At 37.1% G+C, this 22,467-nt stretch overlaps 1 protein-coding gene across 1 annotated transcript; it reads right to left on the reverse strand.

The window, feature by feature from the left end:
- Positions 1–9,536: 9,536 nt before the first annotated feature.
- LOC145087476 (formin-like protein 6) lies at positions 9,537–12,919 on the reverse strand. The gene is made up of 4 exons (XM_079025427.1): positions 11,391–12,919; positions 11,101–11,306; positions 10,754–10,995; positions 9,537–10,685 (listed from the first exon to the last, which is right to left on the reverse strand). Exons 1-4 carry the CDS (start codon positions 12,662–12,664, stop codon positions 9,927–9,929), a joined length of 2,481 nt encoding a protein of 826 aa, XP_078881553.1. The 5' UTR covers positions 12,665–12,919; the 3' UTR covers positions 9,537–9,926.
- Between the last annotated feature and the right edge of the window lie 9,548 nt (positions 12,920–22,467).

A 22,467-nucleotide genomic window follows, 5' to 3' on the forward strand; every position in this document is an offset into this window, starting at 1 on the left:
GAATTAGTGACTTTGACTAAGGAAATTGTTATGAGCTTCTCTAGCCATTTCAACAATTAAGAAAAGTCTAGGTAATCTCAAGCTCCTTGGATTACTATAGCCAAATTAAGGATTTAAATCAAAGTATTGCACCATTGGATTCTAATGATATGTTCATCAAAAGTCAAAGTGAGGAAACTTTAAGTCAACCATCTCTCCCTTATTGATTTTACATCAAACTCTTATTTTTGTTGCATTTGTCTATTTAAATCATAGTTAATTCTAGTTTGTTTCAAGTATTTCAAAACACCAAACCCCCCCCCCCCCCCATTTTATTTTTATTATCATTTTACAAGTATTTTTTACAAAGAGATTTTTCATAGAGTTATAAATTGAACCAATCTCCGTGGATTCGATCCCTTTACCACTATACACTATTTTAGTGTGTAATATTTAGGGTTATTATTTGTGTTGGCCTCGACAACCACCAACATACACCATAAAATCTAAGTGTCATAAGGTCTCTCTCCAATTCATGAAAAAGATTATGAGGAAACACTTTCACTGAGAAGATTTTGAGGATATAGCAATTGTGATATTTGCATTCTCAAATTCGATTATGATTACGACATCCCTCTTCATAGTTCGAATTGTGAGAAATGGAAAATAGTCTGAACATTCAGAACTTACTGTTGTAAGTTCTGAAATAGTTTAGACACACATATGAGCTTTCTTATAAAAGGTGTATGAGATTAGATAAAGGCTTATCGAAGTCAAGCTGATTTTTGAATACATGTCAAAGCTAATGGGAGTATAAGTGCTATGCTAGTAAGAATATAATTATCATGATAGTTGGAGCATGATTATTATGTGAAGTATTGCAAGTTAGCAATGCTAGTTATAGGAAACAAAGGTTACAAATTTGCAAGGTTGCAAAATTTGAAAGATTGTTTCGCTATAATAAGGGAGAGGATTTCAAATCTAGAAGCTTAGATTGAAATATTAATTAGGTTTAGTCATGGATACATATATATATATATATATATATATATATATATATATATGTGTGTGTGTGTGTGTGTGTGTGACTACTCTGTTGGAATGTTTCAATATGGGAATTCTATGTATGTAAATGTTATAGCAAAAGACTGGCCGAGAATCATGTCTTTGTGTGAGACATTATGAATTGTATCCCATATTCTTCGGGTATAGGATCGATTGTATGTGTTATAATATTCACGTGTTCTAATTTTTTAAATGCCTAGGACATTAAGAGGAAAAAAGGACTAGAACCGGATATGACTAAAGTGGTTAAACAACTGTTAAGGACAATCTAAGGTTTGCCAAGGATTGGTCACTTAAGGACAGTTGGAAGTATAGTAATGGATGGACCATATTGACATTATTATGAATAGACAGGATTCTACTAATAATGAGTTGTCATATGGAAAATATGGAAATGTTTCCATAATGGGAGTTAGATATTAGAAACTTTTGTGCAAGAAGGATGTTCAAAGGAATATATTTTGAATGTGAGACTCCGTATCGGTGGAATTGTCTTGTAACAATCTCCAATGGAATATTTTGTAAAATCATTGTCCAAGTCTCTGTAAATTTGGTGCTTTGACATTAAAAAATGATCATTGCATAAAGGTTAGAACCTAATGCATTCTATCAGTGACAAGAATTTGGTGTTCTTACACTAGTAAAAAGAATTTGGAATTGTGAAATGAGTTTCACTGAATTGATCTATTTCACAAAGTAAGGACCATAGTTAAACATAGTGTACGTGCTTGAAGCATGGGATAACTATTGTTTTAATTCAAGTATTAAGTTGATAAATCGAAACAGTATACAATGAATAATGTGTAATAAATATGGTGATTAAATAAAATGTGTTGTATTTATATTCAAAAGTTTTGAGACCATATTGGATTTGATTATTCTTGTGTTTCACTTTGCATGTTTTGACTTCCGAATATTAAATTATTCAAACTATCCACAGTCGATAATACTTTGGAAGTAGGTATTGAAGTTAGACTGTCATGAATGGTTATGTAGATTGTCTAAAGGTGTTTAGACATAGCACACGTTTGTTGCAGTATTCATGAGTACTCCTGTAATAAGATTTGAGTATTGGACTAAACCCACGCTCATTTGAATCACTTCATAGATTTTATCACGAGTGATCATGAGGCGATAATATCTTATATTCTTGAAACCAAGACATGTGAGTTGTATTTTACAAGTCGGTTGCACATTGATGATATGTAAACACACCGATAACTCGGTGTTATAAAACTTATCATTGTGTGTGATTTGATTAGTAAGTACAAGCAAGCATATGGGTCGAAGTTTATCCATTCCTTTTACCCAATGTGGGATAAAAGTGATATATGTGGGCCCCTCGATGATTTAGTGATGACAACCCTAAGCGCTTGGCCAAGCCTGGACTAATTTGATTTGTTCAATTAGTCGGTCGTCATAAATCGGAAATCGGGAAACAACACATGAACAGGGAGAATGATTATAATCCATGTCTCAGTTCATATGATATCTAGAATGGAGGAATATATGATCCCATACCTTATGGACGCGTTACTCATATGATCAGAGTTCATCAATAGTCTTTTTGAGAGCTACGATTGCCAATCGGAGTTTGAAGTCGTACTTGCAATTATAGTTATTAGACTTATCCAAGTGGGAGATTGTTGGATTATGTGTCTAAGCCCATAACTATAATTAGTATGTACTTGACCCGATACAGCATGGTCCATTTGGGTTGTAACACTCTGGAACAATTTGATAAGATGGATATTTGAGAAAGAGCTTATTTGTGATTTATTAATATATTATAAGTATAATATATTAATTGATAAATCATATTATTTAATTAGTATTGATCAAGAATTAATTTGGAATTAATTTAGTGATCAAAAGAGACTAATTAAATTAGCGGGGACTGATTGTGTAAATCGGTGATACATATGTTTTGGGCTATTGATCCATGATGGACTAAGCTTATGTGAAAGTCCATGAAATATTAGTCCATATGAATTGTGGATCATAAGCCTAAGTGTAAGAACTAGCGTTTGCTTATGACTCTTGGAATTCTACACTATATATGTATTCCTCTAAAGCCACAAATCGAGCACTAGTGATTCTAAGAAGCTCTAGATGATTTTTGTGTCTCCAAACCTCTCTCTCAAATTCCTCCTGTTGTTCTTGGTTTGTTATAAGACATTTGAGGCATCACACTTGACGTGCTAGGCTTTTGAAAGACCAATTCCTACAAGCTACACCAAAGAGGTAAGCTTCTAACTTTCTTTTATGATTCATATGTCAAATTGTATGCTAGTAGGTTTCAAGCTTTGGAAATTTGTGTTGCATGTATAACTAGAGAAAACTTAGATCCAAAGCTATTAGGGTTGTATATGAACCATAGGAGTGTTATACTACACAAAACCCAACATATCACCATAGTGTCTCTGAAATACAAGCACGAAAATCATCAGAGACTAGCTCAAGCACACACAAGCCATTTCCCACCCCTACATTCTCCATAGTATCCTAAGGTTCTTACTTGGGTCACATAAAAATCCGGTGCTTTCAGTAATACGACCCAATACTACCTTCCACACCATTATGTAGTCACCCCAAGTCCTCCTCCTAGGATCCTAATTCAAAAGTATTGTATCCATCCCTCACGGATATAAGACTACTCTCTCAGTAGATCTCTCAATTCACATCTAGGTATCTCTCCTAGATCACTTCTCGAATCAAAGCTCTATCTAAAAGGTTCCTGCTAGGTACTCCTACTCAACACATACACAGAGAAAATAGCAGATAATATCAATCAATAACATCCCCTAGGCTAAGGCATCATGAATCAGACAACTCTAGCTGTAAATTCCTGAAATCGCTAGCCTATCCTCTTGCATACAACTCTAATATCTCATAAGTATCTCAGAATATAAACAAGTAATGGTATTTTTGGAAATCACCGTTCGGGCTCTGGCTGATTGTACACACTGCTTCATCTTGTTTTCTCTTAAAAGCTCTTACTCGTTGTAGAAAAATCATTTCTTTTAGAAATTTTTTCTCAAATCCTCAGTTTGAGTCCAGACATACCCGAGAGTACATCTGAATCCCTCAAACCAAGGCTCTGATACCAACTTGTAACACTCTAAATTTTCAAGCAAATTTTTAATTTTTAAAATCACATAAAACACAATCTCACATTTCCCAAAACCCAAATGTATAATTTGTTTAAAACACAAGAAAATAAAATGTTTGATAATATCCCAGAATCCTCAAAACAACATAATCTCAAGCTGGTGTGTACAATCAAGCCGACGCCTTCCCGCGATCCTGAGAGGTACCTGAAACACATTTCACACAACACTGTAAGCACGAATCTTATTGGGTTCCCTAAAATACCACACACAAATAATTAGCCTCTCATGGCTATATCTCAATAACGACCCTCCGATCATGTGTCTCAGTAAAGACCCTTCGGTCTCACAGCTCGGGTCGGACCCTCCAGTCTGGTATATCAGTGAAGACCCTCCGGTCTCACAACTCGATTTGGACCCTCTGGTCCTAATTAACTCAATAAAACACAGAATAATATACATCATAAATCACAAAGACAAAATGCATGATAACAAATAACTCAGAATAAGCACATAAGACCTTCCGGTCAATAACTCAGATAAGACCATCCGGTCAATAAATCAAATAAGACCCTCTGGTTACACAATATTACCACTCAGTTAAGTATAGTGAGAAAACTCACCTCGTAAGTAAGTAAGTAGGTCTCGTACTCAACGATCGGTCTAGACTCCGCCTACATATTATAATCATCTCTAATTAACACTTTATAACAACCACACTAAAGACGTTAAGCTAATCCCTTTTGTAACTCTCAGAAAGGAAGAAAGACCATTTTACCCCTCCATGGTCTCCATAATCCATAACTTGACCAAACCCAAAAAGTCAACAGAAGTCAACACTCGAGTCAACAGTCTATGCTGACCCAACTCGTCGACTGCATCTATGCGACTCTTCGAGTTCCTCCTGTTCTCAGTAAATCGGGAAAATTCCAACTCAACTCGCCGAGTTGTCTCATCAACTCGTCAAGTTTTCACGTGTCTAGACTATTTGGGAAAACCCTAACCGACTCATCGAGTTGACTCATCAACTTGTCGAGTCGCTTCCGTCCATTTTGTCATTCAGATGATTTTAAGCAGAACTAAGGCCCCATACTCTAGATCTAGCCTTCTAAGGCTGAAGTATCACGTAAAGCTACAAGCTTTACGTCTAGACCTGGCAATGGGGCGGGTTTGGAGCGAATCGACCTTGATCCAAACCCTTTTAACAAATTTCAAAATCTGATCCAAACCCGCTCCGTAACCCGCAGGGTTTTGAATAATCAAACCCATACCCTTATCCACCGAATCAGCAAATATCCTAACCCGCCCCGTAACCCGTAGGTTTTTTGAATAATCAAACACATTTTACTTAAATCATAAAATCACATTTATTAAATAAAACTAAGTTTTGATTTAGAAAACACATTGTGTACTCGAGGACTTTCTATTGTAATTAAAACCATTATTTTAGTTACTTTCGATTGGTTTTTGATCGTTGATTGCGTTGATAGAGAATAGCAATTACAAACTTTCTTCCGGTTGATAAATGACCTTATTGATTTATAAATGAAATTGGTGATTACATGATGAAATATAAATGAAATGAAATCATGACTCTTGGGAGAAGACTAGAAGTCTTAGAAGTTGAGTACTCGAGTCCAATGTAAAAACAATTTAGTCTTTGGCCTTTTCTCTTTGGACTTCTGATTGGAATTTAATGTAAAATTTAGGCAATATAAAATATAAATTTATATTTCTAAAATTTATATGGGGCAGGTTATAAACGGAGCGAATCGGTGATGATCCATACCCGACCCTTTTAATAAAAGGGTTAACGGGTACGAGTCGTTAACGGGTAAACGGATCAAAAACTATGCTCCAAACCCATATAATTGTTAAGGGTTTGGATCGGATCAGGGTCAAAACCCGCTCCATTGCCAGGCCTATTTACGTCCATGCATGGCACCTAGTGCTCAAAATGCCAAAACAAAGCTCTATAGAGGGTTTAATGTATGAAAGTTGGTCAATAGCTTAATAAAGCTTGAATCTTTAGGCCCAAGGGACCTCATACTGTCCAGATCTGAGATCTCAACTTCATGTTATGCTCAAATAACTTAAAGACTCAAAGTGATGATGGAAATGGCCACAAACTCCCCCGTGAATAGATCTAACCAAACAATGATCAAGGTGGTAGCTTTTTACCTCCAAATACCAACCGGATCCAAGGGCTTCTTCTCGTTCCAAGACTTTTTCTTCTTTATCTCCTTCCAAGAATGCACTAAAGCATACAATCTTAGCCTCTCTATCTATCTATCTATCTATCTATCTATCTATCTTTCTTTCTTTCTCTTTCTCTCTCTCTCAATCTCATATGGTAACAGCTCGATTAGGGTTTCTCTCAGTGTGTTAAGGTGATAAGGGAGGCGGAATGAAAGGCTTAAGGTCCTTTAAATAGGAAACAAACCCTGAAAATTAGGGTTTTCACAATCAGCTCCAACTGGTCGAGTTGGGGTCCTCCAACTCGTCGAGTAGACTCTAAAAATCATGTGGCTTTCTCCATATCTACTCGGCTAGTTGGGGCCTCTAACTCGTCATGGTAATCGGAATGTTACATTTGTTTTGCAAAGCCACAACAAAATTCTGTAGTTGAGAGGAAACATCAACATCTTCTTAATGTGGCAAGATCCTTATTGTTTCAATCAAATATTCCAATTCATTTATGGGGATATTGTGTTTTGACATCTGCTTATTTGATAAACAAAACTACTTCTAAATTTCTTTCTTATCAAACACCTTATTAACAATTATATGGCAATGTTCCCATATATAAACACTTAAGGTCATTTGGTTGTCTAGCTTATGCATTCATCCTAGAGTAAGAGCTTGTTTGTTTCTAAGCTATCCTCCAAACATGAAATCATACAAGTTGTTTGATCTTGAGACAAAACAAATTTTCACTTCTAGAGATGTATTTCATGAAAACATCTTTCCATTTCAAAAAAATGATACCTTGATTGATCATGATCCTTTTGATCACATTGTTTTACCAATTTCCATGCCTGATAATGAAATTTCCACAAATACCCCTGCATCTTTTTTGTCCCATAATCAAAATGCCACTATTACAAATGATTGTGATCATTCTTCATAACCATTACCTTCTAAACCTATTAGAACTCGTAATCTTCCTTATTTGAGACTTGAGAGATTATCATTGTAAGTTTGCTAAAGGCACAAATTCAAAATACACCTTATTTATTAGACAATTGTTTGTCACATGATCTCTTTCTTCTTCCCATAGAGTTTTTTCATGAACATTTCAACTAATTTTGAACGCAAAAACTATAAAGAAGACTCTCTATACAAGGAATGGTGTGATGCTATGAATTCTAAATTAGAAGCTATGAAAGTAGATAATACTTGGACAATAATTCCCTTACCTCCAAAATAAGAATACATTTAGATGCATGTGGGTATACAAGATCAAATATGGAAGTGATGGCATTATAGAAAGACACAAAGCTCAATTGTTTACTAAAGGTTTTAACCAAAAGGAAGGAGTCAATTTTTTTGAGACATATTCTCCTGTTGCTAAGCTTGTTACTATCAAAATGCTTTTAGCCATTTTAGTTACTCAATAATGGGATATGGTTCAACTCGATGTAGATAATGCATTTCTCAATGGAGAATTGCAGGAAGAAGTTTTTATGGACATTCCTCCTAGTTTTCAAATTAAGGGGGATCACAATGGTTCAAAAATGGTGTGCAGGTTGAATAGATTCATTTATGGATTCAAACAAGCTTCAAGACAATTGTTCAACAAATTTTCTCAATTCATGTTACTTTTGGGATTCACTCAATCAAAATCCGATTATTCCTTGTTTCATAAAGGTGCTAGAGACAATTATGTGGCTTTACTTGTTTATGTTGATGATATAATCATCACTGGTCCAAACAAACAAGGAATCGGTTCTCGAAGCAACAATTGAGTAATGAATTTAAATTGAAAGATTTTGGATTATTTGGGATATTTCTTGGGACACAAGGGTATTTTTGTCTCTCAGCGAAATTATGCCTTATAACTCATTGAAGATGCATGTTTTTTAGCTGCTAAACCCAAAAACACTCTTATGGATCCTAAAATGCATCTTCAAAAGAATGTCGGTGCAACATATTCTAATCCTTCTCAATATCGAAGACTCATTGGCAGATTATTATATTTGAACATCACACGTCCAATCATATCTTTTGCAGTTCAATGTTTGTCTTAATTCATGTCCAATCCGTGTGTTCCTCATTTTGAAGCAGATTATCATCTTATTAAGTACTTAAAAGGATCACCTGGACAAGGTTTATTTTTCTCAAAAGATTCTTCTCTATACATAAAGGTTTTGTGATTCTGATTGGGCCACGTGTAAAGAAACAAGAAAGTCTATTACTGTTTTTTGCATTTTCCTTTGAGATTCTCTCATTTCATGGAAAATCGAGAAGCAACGAACAAATTCTAGATCCTCAGCTAAAGCTAAATACAAGGCTATGGCGACTACCACTTTTGAACTTGTTTGGCTTCAACAATTTTTGAAAGATTTTAGAATGAATGCCCTTGATTCTACATTGCGGTTTTGTGATAATGAGGTTGCAATTCAAATAGCAACTTACCCCACATTTCACGAACGCACAAAGCATATAGAAGTTGACTGTCATTTTGTGTGTGAGAAAGTTGAAAATAATTCAATCAAGTTACTTCCAATTCGTTCAGCTACGCAATCGGCTAATATGTTCACTAAACCATTACCAGGTTCAAAGCTTTTACCTTTTATTAGCAAGTCGGGTTGAAGAACATCTATTCTCTAGCTCCAAGTTGAGGGGGGAATATTAGAGGGTAGAAATGTAAATAGTTTTATTAGAAAGGTTAAAGTGTAATTATTTATCAAGTTAGTTATGGTAGTTAGACGAACTCTTTTCTCAAATATATGAACTCTGTTTCTTTCGAATGCAATTTGAGAAGTTTCATTTCTTCATTCTATTGTTCGATAATTGTAGGAAGGGTTGATTAGATAGATAACTTGAGTAAGGAGAGATTGAACCTGATTGCTTCATATCAGAGCGATTTTATCAGTCACTTGGTGCGTGTTAACATTGTAAGTGACAAACATTCATCCCAAAGTTCTAGGATCTAGACTAGATACCAATCTAGATTGAAATTATTCAATTAGATAAAAGCAACACTATCTTTAAATTTATCTTCAGATTATTTGAATAATGTTAAATGTATCTCTAAGTTTTATTTTTAATTGATTATCATCCAAGTGTTGACACTCTCATGATTTTGAAACTGGATTCAAGTTTTATCTGGATTATTGGATCTTCTACCATGATATTTAACTATATAAAAGGTGGACAAAATCCGGAAATAGAGTTTTACACATTTAGTACAGTAATCCCAAAGAGAATAAAAATTAGTAAGAAGTTAAATAACTCCATGAAAGAAAACTAATGCTCTACTAAAATTCAAACTAAACATTTATTTCCTTTCAAGAATGTATGTAAACAAACAAGACTACTTCAATTATCAGTTTGTATTCTGTACCACGTTAGAAGATCCATGAAATTCCAAGTTTCCAGAAGATCCATCATTATCATCATCATTTTCTTAACCTTTTGTTGACTATCTGGATTATAGATTTAAGCACTTGATTTCTAATCCAGTTATTAATCTTCTCATCTTCCATTTTTTCCAAGCTCAAAATAAGATACACATATTTTTGTACATGTAAGATGCATTTCTCATTTCTAACTCGAGTATGAACTTTCTTCATCAGAACTGATACAATGAGGAACATGATATCTGTTTAAAACTGGTAACGATGCAGTTGAAGGAATCCTGAATGATCTTGTTGAACCCACTGTAGTTCTCTCCTGCATTTGTTCAACCTCCTTACAAACATGATCCAATATTCCCAAAAAGTCCCTCACAATCATAAATATTCTAAAAGGTTGTGCCCCTTCTCTTGAAGTATCACCATGGAAATACTCAGTCACATTTTTCACAGACACCAACGCCTTTCTTTCATCAATCTTAATCTTCGCAATTTCAATTTCCGCTTCTTTTATAAACATTTTCATCGACTCAAAAAAGTTTCCTTTTTCTTTTTCTTCCATGTTTTTCTTCTCTTGACCTGTTAATCGAATTTTATGAAGCCCGATTTCAAGCTTTACAAGATACCCACTTAAAACATCTGAATCCATTCCTGCTGCTTTCTTCACGTTACTCAATTCTCTACTCAACCCACCAACAATTTGTAACCCCTGTTTCCTGAAATGCCCTTCGGTTTCATTGCCTTCAGATCTTATGATTTCTTGAACTACAAAGTGAAGTAATGTCGTTTTTCCATCTGTACCCTTTACGTCTACTAGTTTTAAAAGTGTGTCGAGTTTAAAAGCTGTAGCTTCTCCACGATTTGTTCCAACATTCATCCGATTACCAGTTCGTAAAACAGCTTCTAGAAGTTTAAGGAAAAGACGACTGTTCTTCAGTTCCTCACTTGCTTCCTGATAGAAATTTATATATAAATTATAAATTATTATATATATTATATACAAATTTAAGAAATTAATACCTCTAGGGTTGAAAAGGAAGTTCTGAGGTATTTCACTTCGGTTTCAAAGTTTGCTCTGTAAAGCATGGCTTCCACTCTTTTAAATGCGAATGGTATATCAAGAATTGACTTCAAAAATCTCTCTGCAGATCCTAATTTTGTCATGTCACCTTTATAATCTCGAAGTTTTATCTCTTCTTCTTTCGTTGGCGCCATTTTTACGAGTGTTTCTAGAAGCTCAGCACCTAAACCTTCTGGATTTCCTGTTTTCACCCAAACGGAGTATATGATAATACACTTGATGAAGATGTTAGACGCCAAAAGTAAAACTATATTAGTGATATAGGGGTAGAATTGTAATTACATACCATCTAGAAGTGCTTCGGATACTTCGTCTCTTGTCACATTCAATGCTCGTAATAATATGGCTATGTTTTGCGACTTTTTTGGATCCAACACCCGGTTTTCCTTTTCCACCGGAGGTAGAACTGATTTCCGATTCCGGGTGTCTTCTTTCTTTGTTGAGCCACCGGAATTGCATCCGAAAAGGGATTCCATCATGTCCTCGTTTAGTCTAGACGACAAATGGAAAATCTTACGGTTGATAAAAAGGAGTATGAATAATGATATGGTTTTTGAATTTTGAGTATTTACTTACTGGAATGAGCTTGATTTAATCTGGTCCCATACGGTTGCTCTGTCGGAAGTTGCCCGGACTTTGTCCCAGTGTAACGGCTTCAGCTTTGGTTTTAACCCATCGGCGTCATCAGCTTCAACGTCATTGTTGTTTACTTCCTCCAATGGCTTCAATTTTACAATTCCAGGAATTACTTTCGGACTCGGAACCCGTGATTCCAGAAACATTGAGTTTGACTTCACTGGAGAAATTCTCATCTTTTTTGGTGGTGGTATTGCTGAAGGAGGAGGAGGAGGCGGCGGCGGTGGTGGCGGCGGCGGTGGAGGAGTAGCAGAAGGAAGCTTTCGTGACGAAGACGACGACGATGACGAGGTTATTTGTTTTGTATCTGGGGAAGAAGAAACTGAAATCCTCGATTTTGGTGAAGTTCGCTTGGAATGAGGGATTGGACTAGTGCTTCTTTGTTGGATCACCGATCGAGAATTATTATTTATGGAATGACGGTATTTTGATTTGGGAATCGAATTCCGTTCCTCCGTGCTCGCAATTGATCCATGAGGGGTGTAAAAATCGTGGGTTTCTTCTTCATCGTCAGAAGAAGAAGACATCGCCGGTGGAGAAATGGTGGTTGGCGGTGGCTGGGGTTTACTCAACGGCGGAAGTGGCTGAAGGTCAGGACTCGGCCTATACCGGTCAGATGTTTTAACGGAGCTGAGTTTATGATACGGTGAAACATTTGGCCGTCCGTTGGATGTTTCAGTAACGGATCTTGTCGGCTCAACGGTTCCAATGTAGAGGAAACTCGACGGCGGCATGGGTACGTTATCGTCGGAATTACGTCGTCCGACGAGCTTTTGAGATTCAGTCGAGTGTTTCGACTTGTGTTTGTAGATGAAGAATGCTAATGCTGACAGCATTCCGAGAGTCACAATCCCAACTGAAATCGCAACTGCTATTTTCTTCGCCGGTTTTATTGCTGGCTGTGGGGCAATGGGGTGTGGTACCGAATTGGTGTTACTAGTGTCGGCGCCCACCACCAACGGCGGCGTTGGTGGTGGCTGTGGCTGTGGCTGCACCTGGGTCTGATCTGGTTCTGGTGTCTGCCCATTTGGGTTTTCATTGAAGAACGGCTGGTCGGGAGTGGGATTGGTAGTGGTGATGGTTGTAGGCGGTGGTAATTCTGTCTCCGGTGGCGGAACTGAACTCGCCGGAAAAAGTGGCTGGTGGAGAATTCTCCTGGTGGGATGGGCGGAGAGTAAAGTTAAGAAAGATAAGATAAAAAGAAGTCTCATCATGTTGCTAATGCTGATTCCTTATTGGTTGTTTGTTTCACTCGGTTCATGTTATCTGGGTCTGTTTTCTTCTCTTGTGTCATCAAGATTACCAATTCGATGTATGTGTGTGTGAGAGAGAAGGAGAGAATAATAAGCAATGGGATTTGTGAAGCTTCCGTAGTCTGCAAGATCTGGATGCTCTCTTTCTCTCACTCTATTGGGGGAAGATGGGGTTTTAGTGTTTGAGTGACGTCAGCAAGAATTGCACTTTTTATTTTTATATGCCTCAAATTTCATATAAACAAAAGTGTCATATATCATATACATATTTATCGTCCAAGTTGCTCGTTTTTTATAAATCAAAAAAGACCAAAATTCGATATTTTATCTTTGGGAATGTATACCGGTATAGGTAATTGGTTTACTTTGAGAATTCTAATCTTTTGAAAATAACAACGTTGGAAGTACAAACCAACTAATTAAGGTAAGAATGACATATGAAAATAGACATGTCGATACAACCAAAAATCTAAGTACGGGCTTTATAATTGCAAACGCTCGTTTTAGCCATGTGTTATTATTAAATATCAATAGCTATATCAATGGTTGTTCTGTAGCCATGGATACTTTAAATATGGAGTTGACAAACAAAATATAAAGGAAAATCAATATTAATTGTTACTCTAAAGAAAAGAATTTAATAGGTGGTCAATATTAATAGTAAATAAAAAAATTATAACCAAATAAAAAATATCTTAATATAACAATAAAAGTTTTAAAATGACAAGTTGTTTTTCGGAATGCAATTTTGTTACCTTCCAAATAAAAAAAAAATAGCAATGTCATCGGATCCGCATGTCAGGTTCTCTTGAAGGTTATCTATATTGAGCACATTTTATCTCATTATCGTTAGTTTATGTCGTAAAATCTCCTGTACAATTTACCAATGATAATTTTATATGTGTTAATTGTTAATAAATACATACATAAAAGAATAATAAATATTTTATATTTTATTATAAATACATAAAATAAATTGCTTATTTTATTAGTTTAAGTAATGTAAAGTGTAAAGATGAATTAATTTAGTAAATTATTTTCCGGATTATTGGCTGATGAACATATTTAGAGGGCGAATGTTCATTAAAAGATGCTTATTTTCTATATAGTTAAAGATTAAACAATAATAATAATAAAAATGTTGAAGAGTAACAATTTAATGATTGCTTTCAAGATTATAAATAGTTTATTTCATTTTCTAGCATTGATATTAGAAAGTAATGTTAGGAGAAAAGGCCTGTTATTAAATGAATTCAAAAAATTGTTTTGGTGGGGGTGTAATGGAGAGCACACTTTTTTATCGTGCTTAATGCCAAGTAAAATGAGTAAATCGTTTATTAAATTTTTACTATTTTCTTAGTTTTTTCCATTTTAAATGAATAATTTATCACTTGTATTATTTTCATTTCGTTATTAAAATACAATTATTTATCTTATAAGATTTATGGGTGGTGGTTGATGCAAACCATATTGTACGGCCATATCAATTATATATTTAACATATGGTAGACATATATGTACGTTCAGCTGCATGTCTCAATCAATCACAGCGACTTTTTTTTCACATTTAACTTTCACTATCGTGTATGAAACTATGAACGATTAAAGATTTTATTTATTTTATTTGATTTTTTAAGTAACAAATACGATATTTAAATAACAAACTAGTTAAATGAAATATAATAATAACTAAATTCATAATGGTGGTTTGTATGAAGTGTCACGTGGGATGCATTTGGCACCGACTAATTCTTTTGTGGCCACGTCGTTTTGAGCATCTTGCCTTTGCTTATCCCCCACTGTTTTGCTTTTTTCAATTCCTTGCCCTCGTGGAATATTATTATTATTATACCCCATTTCAATTTATATTTCCTAATATTCTCCTATTTGTATTTGAATTTAGCTTTTAAACTTTACAACTACTTATTACTTTTAATAGTCGTTTATAGTATAATTTTATTAGTGTTTGTTTAAATAGTCTTTCTCGACATGTAGGAATCATGTAGTATGTTTTGTGGTTTGAATGTGATATACATGTACAAATTTCATATCGTGATTGTTCATTATAGTTGCAATATATTTATAAATTCAACCCTATGCAAATCTTACTACAACACATTAAAAATATTCTAGTTTCACTCGCTCAAGTAAAGTAACATACTTTGCTTGAGCATATAATGAATGGTGCACCCACACCATATGTATCATTTCTAATCTCAAATTATATATATATATATATATATATATATATAGAACTATAAAAAATTATATAGTTTTAACAAAATATAATCTAATCTCTCTACCATTTTTCATTCATCCTCTATTAGACCTTATGTTAGGTTTTGTATATATTGTTTATGAAGTTCTATAAGTTTAATTTTGCACCACAAACCGAATAAAAAAATATTTTACAAACTACCTATAGAACTTCATATTTAAATTTAATACAAAAACCAACAGTGAAAGATTAAAAGTGTTTATTAAAAAACTCAATAAACCTATTTTTATATAATAAAAAAAACAAATAAACTGTGCAAGTATATAGAAATATACATAAGATAGGTGTCAAAGGAAGTTATGAAGTTTACTAGAGGTCTAATACAGAAAACACATTCCAAATATATAAATGTTGAGGATGAATCATGAAATGAAAAATAATATGAGTTCAAAAACAATAGGAACAAGCTAATAATAAAAGAAATTGTGTCTTATAATCAAAATGAAGTCAATTATATATATATATATATATATATATATATATATATATATATATATATATATATATATATATATATATTGGTTCAAATGAGAACCAAAAAATGTTAAGATTCCTAAGAACCTTCATTTTATTAGTAAACATGTATTGTGAGTATCATTAAATATGTTAAAATCCCGATTTTTGTCTTTTTCGTAAAAAAATGGCAAAATCTTAATTTATATAGTCTAATAATTTCTTTCATACATTCATTTATATTTTAACATAAAATTTGTATAAAATACAATTTTATACGGTCAATTTACAGTTTAATACATAAAAATTCACAACTTAATACAATCTATTTTACATAAATTCACAGATTTAGAAAAATCAAACCCAAACTCTTCCACTACCACCACCAACGCACGCCGCCACCAACCACTTTTGCTAACGTCGCGACCATCTTCTTTCCAAAACAGATCTATACATCAAGTCATACATTGACACCTTAAATACTACATTCACAATTTAACAAACCTATTAATTCACTCATTTTAAATTTAATGCAAAACAATTATATTAACTAATGCATTCTTACATACTTATACACATAAAAAAAATTAATATATTTACAAGAAAACTAATACAAAAATCCATACATGAATAATTCATATTATAACACAAATTTATAATAAAAATCACAACAAATGCAGTCAGTTCACTATTTAATACAGTTAATTACCATTTAATACATAAAATTCATACCTTAATATATTAATTAATAGTTTAATGCAAATAATTACATATTCTTAACTTAAAACATACATTTATACTTTTAGATCCAGAGGGTAGCGCTTATTCAAAGTTTAATTTTATAATATTCATAGTTTAAATTGTTTGTAATTTATTTAAAATTAAAGAATATCATATATATTTATAATGCTTCTTTCTTCTCATAGAATCAAAAACAAAATCCATAAAAAATTTCACAGGTTAATACAATCAATTCAAATTTTAATACAAAAAATTCACAGCTTGATACGATAAATTCACAGTTTAATACAAATAAAAAGATATATTCAAAACTATATTCTCAACTTATAACTTACATGTATACGTTCATATCTGGAGGCATTATGTGTATTAAATTATGAATTTATTATATTGAGTTTTGAATAAAAATTCACAGCTTAATACACAAAATTCATAGTTTCATACAATACATTCAAAACCCATTTACAAGTATAATATAATATTTCAGTGTACTAAACAGCCTATTCACAGTTTAATATATGCATAAATATCTCATATTTCAGAAGCCAACATAAAAGAAAATATACATGAATCATAAAAGAGGATAATTGTAACACCTTGAATTTAGAAGGCTTGGAAAGAGAAGGAAGTCTCTTTTGAGGAGTGACTCGTCGAGTAGATGGGTGACTCGACGAGTTGGGACGCGAATTGGTCGTGAGTTTAGTGACCTACTCGACGAGTCAGAAGACTAACTCGGCGAGTTGGCCAAGTTCTGGGAAAACCCTAAATGCGGGACTTGTACCCTATTTAAGCATCTCATTCTCTTTCTATCAGCCTCATTTGTAGCCCCCATTGTCCATAAGCTATCCCACGAAACCCTAGTGCTCACTTTGAGTGTGTGAGCCATTATTGAAGGATTTTGAGTGTTTTTGGAGTCTAGAAGAAGAAGAAGAAGGAGTTGAGGGTTCAAGAGGAAGGTTGTGAAACCAGAAGATTCATCCATTTGCTGCTCATTTTGGTAATCAAGTTCCTTCCTTGCCTTGTTATTTGTTAGATCTCTTCATGTCCCTCTTTGTGAAATATTGGACCAAGATTGATGCTTTGTGGGATTTGGACGTCCCCAGGCTGGATCCCTTCAGAGCTAGAGGTGTTTAGAGAAGGGAAAGCATAAAGGTGGGAGCTTTATGTCCCTAGGACTCCCCATGCAAGGTTTAAGGGGCTGCTTTGGCCTTTTAAGAAAAAAGGGCCATGCATGGGTGCAAAGGTGGTGACTTTGTGTGATATCCTGACCCCTAGAGGCTAGATCTGGATCTTGGATGCATTGAGCTTGTCTGAAATCGTCTGAATAGGGTTGTAGATAGAGGGACTCGGCGACTCCGTTCTGGGACTAAGCAAGTCGGACCAGTTTCTTGCCCCGAAACCCTTCTGCTAAGGGTGTGAGTTGAGTTTGTTAGGGACTCAGCCAACCTAAGTCCATAATGGTCTTAATGATCATCATACTCGATGAGTTCAAGGAGGAACTCGCGCGAGTCCGGGGAAATCTCCTTAGTTATGAAGGCGGACTCGACGAGTTGTTCATACAACTTAGCGAGTCATGGTCTAGACATTTATGGGATGATGATGAACTCGACGAGTTCATGGATGAACTCGGCGAGTCGATTGAAGTTAGTCCCGAGTGTATGGTTGAAGGAGGACTCGTTGAGTTGTTGCTAGACTCGACGTGTGGAGTCGGGGTTGTTTTGGAATTGGAGGACTAAGGACTCGACGAGTTGGTAGAACGACTCGGCAAGTCGAGTCAACTGGAAGTTGACTTTGACCAAGTTTGACTAGGGTTGACTTTTGGACTATTGTGGTCTGAATGTTGTTTTGGGTATTGATAGTTCGGGAAGCCGAGGGATCAGCGGTTCAGAAGTGCCGGTTAGTAGTCAGAAGTGTTCAGCAGTGCAAGGTGAGTCTCCTCACTGTGTGCATGGATCTAAGGCACCAATGTCGGCCCATTATGTTTATGTTCATGTTTATGCTTATGGACAGAAGGAAGACCCGGGGGTTATCCCTAAGCACTTATTGATATATGTTCCGGGTTACGACCAGATTAGGGGCGAGGCCCGAGGAATGCTAGGATGCTAGAGGTCTTTGTGATTCTTGCATGTGTCAGTATGATAGGTTCCAGACCGAGGGTCCGATGTCGGGGTAGGCCCGAAGTATGTAGATATTAGACTATTAGTATGTCTCAGGACTGGGGGGTCCGACGTCAGGGTAAGCCCGAAGAAGATTCTTAAGTGGTATGTTAGATTATACTTGTTGTCTCTATGATACTTGTATGTGCCTGGTAGGGAGGTGAGTGTGGGCGAGGTCTCGTATCTCACCATTAGCTGAGTATGGATGGGGTTCCATATCTCGATATTAGCAGATCAAGGGCGGGGCCCAAGTCAGGTAGGAAAGGATGTGAGTATGGGCAGGGGCCCATATCTCACTACTAGTAGGAGTATGGACGGGGTTCCATTACTTCAGTAGCAGTCTAGGGGCGTGGCCCAAGTCAGGCGAGGCCTTAGATCATGATAGAGTTGGATTATGTTTTGTATGCTAGTATGATACCTGCTTGTATGAATATGTATGGCAGGTGAGGCCCAGAGACAGGCGGGGCCTATGGAAAACAGATATGTATACCGAGCGGGGCTCGAAGCCAGACGGGGCCTGGTGGCGGATGGGGTCCAATAGCGAGCGAGGTCCAATGCAGCGGGCGGGAGCCCAGTATATGGTTATGTGCTCAGAATTAAGTATGGATTAGTAGATGCGTATGGTATGTGGTAGGTTGGGGAAATCACTAAGCTTCTTGCTTACGGATTTTAGTTTTGGTTTCAGGTATTCTCGGTAGCGGAATGAGGAGCTCAGGATAATCGCATGGAACACACCAAGAAGATAGCCTGGGATGTTTACTCTGATAAAATGAATAAGTGTTTCGGAAAAGATACTTTGATTTGTCGCATAACCCTTTTTGTATGCTTGAAACGAATCAATATTATGGTTTAGTAATGTTTAAAAAGAAATTTTTGGTCACGATTTTTGGGATGTTACAAGTTGGTATTAGAGCCTTGGTTTGAGGGATTCGAGCACACTCTTGGGTGTGACTGAACTCAAACTGAAGGGCTTGGTAAGAAAATTTTCTTTCTTTTTGAAAAAAAACTGTTTTATAAAAAGAACATTGAAAAGAAAAGGGGTTTCAAAAAGGAATGAGAACTTTAGAAAGAGAAAAGGGTGTGGTGCATGCAATCAGCCGAGCTCAAGTAAGTTCTCCCAAAGTACCGATACAAGTTTATGTTATGATATGATTATGTGATCAGTATGTTAGCTTTAGGGCTAAGGATCTAGGAGGATGCCTTATGTGCCTGTTACATGTGCTTACTGAGCTATATGCTAGTATTGGTTAAACAGTAGTAGGATAGCCTGTTTAGGTTATGCCTGATTATATGAGCTTATATTGCATGCTAGTGCAGATTCTTGATGTGTGAATATGATTGCTTGATTATGTTATGGTTAGATTTACCATTGTCTGAATGTTGCTTGCTCTGTGATTTGTGGGATTCTGAGTGATGGGAGTTAGTCGTTAGGTGAATACGTTAAGTCACATGTAATCATGGTTGAATAATCTCAGAGTATTGGATTTGACCCTGTTGCGTAGCTCTCGTCTGAGTCTTAACCGTTGTAACGATGAGTCCCTTACTCGAAGGATTATCCGAGCCTCGTTACATGTGATGGTATTTAGGTGACGGCTAATTGGCATTACAAGGAGACCTTCAGCAGCTGAGAACTGGTTTGGGTCAGAGATTTGCCTAGGGTAGGCCTAGGATAAGTTTAATGTTGGGAGCAGTGATAGTCGTGCAAGGGACTTGGTGGAGTCGAGGAAACTCTTGAGGAAAGTACGGATAGATGTGGAAGGTAGTATGGGCCCGTGGCGGTAACGAGATAGATGTGGAAGGTAGTACCGGCCATCGGGTAGATAGGTGGTGAGTGATTTATCATGGTTTGTGCCAGTGGCGGTAACGAGATTGTTGAACTTTGTCCACTTGTCATCTAGAAGGACGACAGTGTTGCAAACGATGCTGAGATATTGAAAGCGCGGCTCAATGGAAATGTTGTTGGGTGGGCCTGTTGTGCCTGCTGCAGCGGTGGTGCAAAGATTAGTGGCATCTAAAATTGTGTAGACGGGGGCGGCCCTACCGAAGTCGTTCCTTCCTAAGAGAGCGGTGGTTGTGGAATGTTTCCGGTGAGTATTGTAGAACTTCCTTCGCTTAAAATGGTCCTGTTGACCGTGGTAGACGGTGGTGTTTCGTCCAACGTCGTCATGGGACGTATGGGACTGATCGGTCGTCCCTCGCTGCCGTTGGACGCCATTGATGTTTGCTCTCGTGCTTTTCGTTTGTGTTCTTTGTCTCACAAACGGATGGCGTCAAATGATGCGACCTTGCTCTGACTTCTTCCGTGAGCTTCTCTCGATCGCCTAACTAACACTGCAAGATCACAAGAACAGAGGCCGTTAGCCTCTTTCCGAGAGGAGCTCCCAGAAGAACGCTCCGACGGTCAAGTTAGAGAGTATTTTAGGGTTTGTGTGAGTATTCTCTCTAGAAAGCTTGGAGAACTTACCTCGCAGGTCTAAGAGCACATCCTTTTATACCTAGCACTCCTGCCTGAGCCGTACCAGACAGGATCGCTTTTGGGGAGACAAGATCAGAGGCGCTGATTGGAGGGTCATGCACCTTCAACCGTTGGAGCGCTTTCATTGGCTCAGACGATAATGCTCTGATCCTACTGCTTGTCCCATGACCATATCTTTTGTCATGGAGTCAGGAGCGCCTCTTGGCGGGCGCAAGCCTTTCGCCTGTGCGCTTCGCTCCCGGGGGATGCCAGCGGGCGCTGAGCCTGTTGGGCTGAGCTTAGTTAGCGTGCCCGACTCTTGGGCTAGATGCGGTTTTGCTGTGCTACCCTAGGCACGCCATCAAGTCCCCCAGTCTAGTAGCCGTAGCGTTGCAGCTCTAGTTACGGCGTTCTGGGCTTAACTAACTGACGCGTGTCAGTTTTTCTTTATCCGCTACTCCACCTTTAATGGCGACGTGACTGCGAGATATGACCGGTAGTTACGTCATTGTGCAAGACATTTAAATGTCCCGCCTCTTCCACTTCCTTATTAAGGGTCTCTGCACAATTTATCTTGCCTTATTTGTTCTTCTTTTCCCTTTTTGCATTTATCTTCCATTTTCGTTCATGGAGAACCTTCCCGAAATCGTTCCGTCTGCCGATGAGTATCGTCAGTTGGCGATCACTTATGGTTTGTCTTCTTTGGAGGATGTGGAGTTTCCCTCTCCTGGTTCTAGCATCTCTTCTCCTCCCCCTGGTAAGATTGGGGTTTATCTGAAAACCCTAGACGCCGGTATACGCTTTCCACTAATGGATTTCCAGGAGGAGGTCCTCCAGAAAGATGGTTGCAGCCTTCAGATGTTGACTCCCAATGCAGTTAACAAAGTGGTTGCGTTCGAAATGATCTGTCGAGCCAACGGGTACCTTCCGGATTACTTCGTCTTCAAGTTTTTCTTCTGGTTCTGTGTTACCGGAGATAAATGCACTTTCTCGGTCCGGCGAGGGGGACACGTTTTAGTCCCCGATGGGCGTACCCCTAAAAAATGGCAGGATAAATGGTTGTGGGTGAATCAGGAGTTGTTTGGGAGTGGCCGCTATCGTGCCAATGTTTACGCCGATATTGTCCCTAAACTCTTTCCCCACAACCAAGGTGTCGCCGACTACTTGAAGGGTGTGCAGGTATCTGCTGAAGATTACTCTGAGGCACTTCTTTCTGGGGTAGGGATGAGTCCCTCTTGGAGGCGACGTGGCAAAATGGCGGTGTTCTTCTCCGTCATTGATGGTGAGTGTTGTATCCCTTGGTTCTTTTTTGTCTCCCTATTGCTCCTCTGTTATTTATTTTTGTTCTATTTTCCTAGGTGGTAAGTCTTATGTGTCTATGGATGAGGTGCTACGAAAACGTTATCGGGGAAAACTGGAGTTTCGCGAGGTGCATTTGCTCGATCGGCTTCCCCCGCCTCTCCGGATGGATCAGCTTGCTCTAACCACTGCCCCTCCCGTTCCTCCGGCAAGTTCATCGGCGTCTGAGGAGAATCCGCTGCATACTCGCCCTATATCTGCTGCCATGCCCCTAGGTGGCGTTCCCTCCTCCTCCATGGAGGATAGTGAAGACAGCAAGGAGGGGATCATCGCTTATGTACGGCGAATGCAGGCAAAACGAAAAGCTGTACAGGCCATGGGT

The sequence above is a fragment of the Lactuca serriola genome, chromosome 2 (assembly GCF_051521515.1).
Source record: "Lactuca serriola cultivar US96UC23 chromosome 2, Lser_US96UC23_V15, whole genome shotgun sequence".
Classification (NCBI taxonomy): Eukaryota; Viridiplantae; Streptophyta; class Magnoliopsida; order Asterales; family Asteraceae; genus Lactuca; species Lactuca serriola.

Excerpts from the sequence above, each read along its gene's own strand:
- LOC145087476 (XM_079025427.1), bottom strand. The coding sequence starts at position 12,664 with ATGATGAGACTTCTTTTTATCTTATCTTTCTTAACTTTACTCTCCGCC. Across the intron at positions 10,996-11,100 it reads ATCCGAAGCACTTCTAGATG|GAAATCCAGAAGGTTTAGGT; the intron begins GTATGTAATTAC and ends GGGTGAAAACAG. Across the intron at positions 10,686-10,753 it reads CTTCCTTTTCAACCCTAGAG|GAAGCAAGTGAGGAACTGAA; the intron begins GTATTAATTTCT and ends AATTTCTATCAG.